Source organism: Ichthyophthirius multifiliis, assembly GCF_000220395.1.
Source record: "Ichthyophthirius multifiliis unplaced genomic scaffold scaff_1120509249830, whole genome shotgun sequence".
NCBI classification, from domain to species: domain Eukaryota; phylum Ciliophora; class Oligohymenophorea; order Hymenostomatida; genus Ichthyophthirius; species Ichthyophthirius multifiliis.
The window spans coordinates 899-7,501 of NW_004087262.1; the positions used below are offsets into that span (position 1 = coordinate 899).

At 13.6% G+C, this 6,603-nt stretch overlaps 2 protein-coding genes across 2 annotated transcripts, besides 10 other annotated features; one reads left to right on the forward strand and one right to left on the reverse strand. All coding sequences in view use genetic code 6, as the record gives it.

Annotated features, from left to right (window-relative positions):
* Nucleotides 1-713: 713 nt before the first annotated feature.
* IMG5_036480 (serine threonine protein kinase, putative) lies at nt 714-1,655 on the reverse strand (the record flags this gene model as incomplete). Its single annotated transcript, XM_004038986.1, has 3 exons — nt 714-914; nt 969-1,369; nt 1,625-1,655. 3 exons carry the CDS (start codon nt 1,653-1,655, stop codon nt 714-716), a joined length of 633 nt encoding a protein of 210 aa, XP_004039034.1.
* Nucleotides 1,545-1,612: a microsatellite.
* Nucleotides 1,545-1,616: a microsatellite.
* Nucleotides 1,550-1,612: a microsatellite.
* Nucleotides 1,569-1,618: a microsatellite.
* Nucleotides 1,656-3,558: 1,903 nt separating the features above from the next.
* Nucleotides 3,559-3,624: a microsatellite.
* Nucleotides 3,578-3,624: a microsatellite.
* IMG5_036490 (ribosomal protein, putative) lies at nt 3,612-4,263 on the forward strand. The gene is made up of 3 exons (XM_004038987.1): nt 3,612-3,766; nt 3,839-3,921; nt 4,069-4,263. The coding sequence occupies exons 1-3, from the start codon at nt 3,635-3,637 to the stop codon at nt 4,154-4,156; spliced, it is 303 nt and encodes a 100-aa protein (XP_004039035.1). The 5' UTR covers nt 3,612-3,634; the 3' UTR covers nt 4,157-4,263.
* Nucleotides 4,264-6,320: 2,057 nt separating this feature from the next.
* Nucleotides 6,321-6,352: a microsatellite.
* A 51-nt stretch (nt 6,353-6,403) lies between these two features.
* Nucleotides 6,404-6,476: a microsatellite.
* Nucleotides 6,406-6,476: a microsatellite.
* Nucleotides 6,425-6,487: a microsatellite.
* Nucleotides 6,488-6,603: the final 116 nt, after the last annotated feature.

Sequence of the window (6,603 nt, forward strand, 5' to 3'; positions counted from 1 at the left end):
AATTTAAATTATTAGGTATTAATTTACTATCACTATCTTAATTTTGATTATTTTATATCTGAAATACTTTATCTTTATCAGAGTTTAATTATTCTTGCTATTTTTTAGCTTTTAATAAGTTTATCAATTCCCTATTTGTTATTTAAAAATAAATAAATTAATATATAACTACTATGTCAATATGATATTTTAATCTTTATATATTTTATAATATAAATATAAAGCTAAAATATTAATAATTTAAAGTAATCCATAAAAAATTCCTTTTTAAATATTTTTCTTAATATTAATTCCAAAAAAGTGTCTTAAACCTTAATATTAATACTTATTAGTTTATTTTAATTCAATATATCCTATTATTCTTATCCAAAATAAAATTACTATTAATAGGTGAAGAACTAATATTCCAATTAAAAAATATCGAAATTTCTCTTCTCTAAAATCTGAAAGGATAACATATATATAATCTAGTGTATATTAAATAAGGGATATTATAATTCTGAAAAAAAAAACTATTTTTTATGATTAATCTATATATATTACATATTATAATGTATTTATTTATTTTTTTTAAAAAAAAAATTAATTTTTTAAATTTTTTTTTTAAAAAAAAAAAAAAAATTATTTTCTAGGTCTAAAAATATTTTTATTTTTTTAATAAATAAAAAAATACACCAAAAAAAAAAATATATATATATATAAATGAGACTCTTTCACTTAACTAACTACATTGTTTATTAAGTTATATCCATACTCCAATTTTCCTATATATAATAATTAATATTTTAATTAATCCATTCATGATTAACAGCCTCTTCAATATTCATTCTAAATTCAGGATCTTTTACAAGTAGTTTTTGAATAAAATCTTAAGCTAAACATGAAACATAACTAGGAAAACTAATATTTTATTTCTAAAAATATATATATATATAAAAGAAAATACTAAAAAAATAAATAAAACTTACATTAATAATACATTATAAAGTATCATTTTTAGTTGATTGTTAAAATGGTTGGATTCCTGTTAAAATATAATAAGTTAAAACACCTAAACTCCACATGTCTACTGATTATCCATAATATTATCCTTAAGCTATTTCTGGGCTCATATAATCAACAGTACCACAAAATGTTCGCCTTTATTATTAATAATTATATACACTGCATCCGAAATCAGTTATTTTTATAATCCCAAAAGAAAGAAGAATATTCTCAGATTTTAAATCTCTATATAATATATGATTTCTATGCATAAATAATAGAGCATTTAGTATTTATTTTACACATATTATTGCTTAGAGATCAGTATATTTAAATTTCTTGTCTAAGTCTAATTATAAAGATCCGTTATGAGCATATTCTTATACTAAATATATATTTTAATCATCATAATAAAAACCATATAATTAAATAATATTAACATGTTTTAAATAGCTTTATAATTTTATTTCATTTTATAAATAATCTTCTATTTTTAAACGTATTAAATTATATTTATTTATTTTTTTGATAGCCACAATAATTCCATTTTATACATCTCTTATTTTATATATAATATAATTTAAATATTTATATATATATATAATAATTTATATATATATTTATATATTTATTTTTTTACTTAGCAATATAAACCTATCCAAATTTTCCATTTCCTAGTTGTTTCCCAATTTAAAAGTTTTCTTTTTTAAAAGGATTATTGAATAGAATATTATCTTTTAAAGGACTATATTATATATAATTATAAGGCTATACATTATTTAAAGTTATATTAGTACTATTAGTACTTACATTTTAATAGCTATATTTATATTACTATAATCTATATTTTTCTATGATTCTTTAGTTTTTTCTTAAAACTCAAACCCTTGATTGTCTATTATTTTTATCAAAGGTATATTAATTAGATTTTTATTAATTTATATGTCTTAATTTTATAATTATAGATTTTATTTGGAATATGATACTTTTTAATAACTTTTAGGTAATGGCGGAATATTACTTTTTCTATTTTAAGTATTTTTTCTTTTTGAGCAGAATACTGGGTTTTATAATTAGATTTATTTTATATTTAATTATATATTTTGTCTATATTTCTTATAGTGAAAAGTTATTATCTAAGTTTTTCATTTTAATGGTCATTTTTTTAAGTAAATTTACATAATTTAATTTAGGCGAACAACCCATAATTTTTTTTTAAATTATTTCACTATAAAGGGATTAATTATTATTCAAATTCTATATGTAATTACTATTTGAAATATTATTTTTTTAGAAATTTAATTTTGCCTAATATTTATCGTTATTATATAAAAATGTTTTATCTTTTTCATTTAAATTTTAAAAATTAATCTCTTTTATAAATAATTCATTTAAATTAATTTTATCTTTTTAAAATTCATTATTTTGTTATTTTTAATTAGATAAACTGTATAAATTAATATCATTATAAAGTGAATTATATCTTACTCTTCCTTTTTAAGTATTATTATTTTTAATGTAAATATTATTAGTTTATTCTTATAAATTATCATAGTTTTATTAAATGTTATTTTAATTATTTTAAGTTAATGGTTTTTGTTAATCTTAATCAATTTAATAATTATTATTTAATATTAATAATTATTTTATAAAATATTTATACACTATCATATTAATTTTCGTTTATGTAAATTAACAATCTGAGTAACTTCTTTAGTTAATTTTCTAATTAATATCTTGATTTTATATATTTATTTTATCAAAAATTAAGTAGTCTTGTTAAATCATATATATATATATAGTTATTTTAGTATTTATATTTTTTTTATTTTTTTTGTAAATTATAAAATTTTAATTATAATTTTTATTTATATATTGTTTAAGAAAAATATATATTTTATTTTTTCTTAATTTGTAGTCTATAATTTTATCTAATTTTATAAAATAAATATATATATATTAAAAATTCATATTTAATAATAAAATTATTAACTCAAAATAAAAAAAACATAAAACTATTATATTTATTTATCTAAAAGAAAAAAAAAACATGAAAATAAACTTTATATAAAAACGATATTTTTAATAAAAAATAAATCTTAAATTATATATATTGAAAAAAAAAATCAAGAAAATATATAATATATTACATTTATTTTTTATAATAAATAAATTATTTAAACCCAATAATTAAATATTAAATAAAATATTTAATTAATTTCAAATATTTTAATTTTTTTAAATTTATTTTAATCAATAAAAGATAATATCATTTCATATCATTCTTGTTTTAAAAAAAAATATATAAAGAATACATTTTTTATTATTAAAAAATATATAGATTTTTATATTTTAATATAAAAATATTTGGATATATAAATTATTTAATTTCATAAATATAAATATTTTAAATACTTTTGTTTTTTTTTCTTTATAATTTTTAATTTTTTATAAAATTATTTTATTTATCAGATATATATATATATTTTTTTTTTTTATAATAAGCAAATTATAAAAAACTAATAAAAAAACAATTATTGACGGGTTGAAAATAATAAAAACTAAAAAAATCTGAAAAAAAAAAGAAATTAATAATAAAAAACAATAAAAAAAAAAAGAATATAAAAAATAAAAATAAAAGCATACAAAAATGGCTAAAAGAACTATAAAGGTAGGAATTTGCAGAAAATATGGAACCAGATATGGTTCTTCCCTTAGAAAAGTAGTTAAGAAATTCGAAATATCTTAACATATGAAATATCTTTGCCCATTCTGTGGAAAAGTACTGCCCATAAAAAAAAATTAAATTAAATAAATTTAATTAATAATATATTAAAAATAAAAAAAATTAAAGACCGCTGTTAAAAGAACTGCTGTAGGTATATGGAAATGCAAGCCTTGCAAAAAGGTTATTGCAGGAGGAGCATGGGATCTAAAGTATAAATTAAAAAAAATATATAAAAATAAAATAATTTATATAAATGAATAAGAAATATATATAAATAATTAAATTTATATTTATATTTACATATATATATATATATATTATATATTTAAAATTTTATTCATTTATTTTTTATTTAGCACACCTACTGCTGTTACTGCCAAAACAACAATGAACCGTTTAAAAAAATTAAAGGAAGAATAAGCTGCTGCCGTAGAAAAAAAATGAAAATAATTAAAAAATAAAATTATATATATTTAAATATATTTGTTTTTTGTTATTTTTTCTTTCTTTGTTTTATTAATTTTATTTAAATATTAAAACATTATTGTAAAATAATAAAAAAAACTACATTATATTTAACTTTATACCTTCTGTGAATTATATTATTTTTTCTGAATGTATGAAAATTTAATATTTTCTTTAATTAATTTTTTTGATTTTATAATAAAAATCATTTTTTTTTATGAAATAATTATAAATAATATTTTTGAAATTTTTTCTTATATTTATAAATTATAATCTTATTTTGTTTGTTTAATAACTATTTTTTTAAAATAAAAAAAGTATAATCTGCATTATTTTATAAAATTCCCAATTAAACTATTTATATAATAATATTATTTTTTATTTAATATAATTAATATATATTATAATAACAAATATTAATAAATAGATATATTTTTTAATGGTTTTTTTTTAATATAAATTATTAAATATATATAAGATAGTATGTAATTTATAACAAACTATTATTCATATTTTTTTTCATTTTCGATAATAAATATTAATTAATAATTAAACAATTATCACTCTATATTAACACTTAAATATTATCTTAATAATATTAAACATAAATTTATTAATCATAAATATAAAATAACCTAAAAAAGACATATTTATTTATTAATTAAAAAAATATAATAAACATAAAGTCATATAAAAATGTAGATTTATCAATAATAATCATATATTCAAATAAAGATAGTTTATTTTAGTCTTCCAAAAAAAAAAAAAAATTTAATCGAAAAAAGTATAATTTTGAAAATATTGGATTAAGAATAGTTTTTTATTTTTATTAAATATCATTAATCCTCTGTTTTTAACTAAAAAGTAATAATTTTTGTATTTCCTATTTATATATTTAATAATGTATTCAATTAGTTAATTAATACATTGATTTAGTTTATTAATTATAAGCTTTTTTATTATTAATATTATATATTAAAATAATTTATTCCTAAAAAATATTAACTAGAATTTATTTATCTACTAAAAGTACATAACAAATCCTTATTTAATAAAAAAGACTAATAAACTATATAATCATATTTCAGTTCTTATTTTTAGAGTTAATTTTAATAGACTTTTGTATTTTTTACTAATAATTAATTTAAATAGTTTGTTTATTTTTGTTCATTCTCTCTAATATACTATAATTAATTCAATTTTTAAAAAAGTATAAAATGTCGTCTTAGTGTTATTAATAATAGAGATATTGACTAATATAAATCTTTAATAGTTAAATATATATTATTATTATTAGGATCTATTTAATACTTATTTATAATAAATATAAGAATTTTATTTTTAATTATCTATAATATATTATATTAATACAATTTTTTTTATATAATAAAAAATTATATATATATAAATATATTTTTATAAAAACAATAGTTTTTATGTTTTTTATTATTATTATTATTTTTTAAAAAAAAAAACATATTATACAATTTTATTTATTTTTCTTGATTTGAATATTTATTTTATTACATATTACATAGAAAAATATTTATTTTATATATACGAAAATACTATCTATTATATCCCGAAAACAAACTTAAAGTTAAATAAGTTTATTCATAATAATTAATATATTTATTTGATAATTAAATCATTATTTTTCATATAAATATACTAATACAATCAATTATTATTTTTATTGATAAGGGCATTTATCATAACTCATAGAAATACCATATTATTATTAATTACGGTTTAATTTTTTTAAAAAAATACTTATATATATAATATATAAATAAGCAGAAGTCTCAATAGACTATTTATTATATAACTTATTCTAAGTTAAAAAAATTATTAATAATTTTTTCCAAAAAACAAAAAGTATAAATTAAAAGGATTAAAAACGAAAAAAATATTATTGAATTAAATAAAACTAAAAATTAATAAAATATAAACTTCTTTTTATATTTTTATATAATATATTATAAATTTACATTTTTTTATGTATTTTTAATACTAATATAAACTAATATTATTAAATAAAAAATATATTTAGTTCTTTTAATTTATTTTATATTGAAAAAAAATATTATAAATAGAATTTTAATATATATTTATAAATAAAAATATAAAAGAAAATTTATAAATATTTATATATATTTATATTTATATTATTTAATTAGAAAATAATATATATTTTTTTTAATATAAATTTTATCTTTTAATTAAATATATATTAATATTATAATATATAATATATAAATATATATTATATAATAAATAATATATAATATATAATATACTTTATAATATGTTTATCAAGGGATCGTAATTAATATTATTATCTCCTGTTAGCGTACTAATAATCTTTCCAATATCTTATTAATCTCCGTCTGAATTTTATTTTAAATTATTATAATCTTACTAAA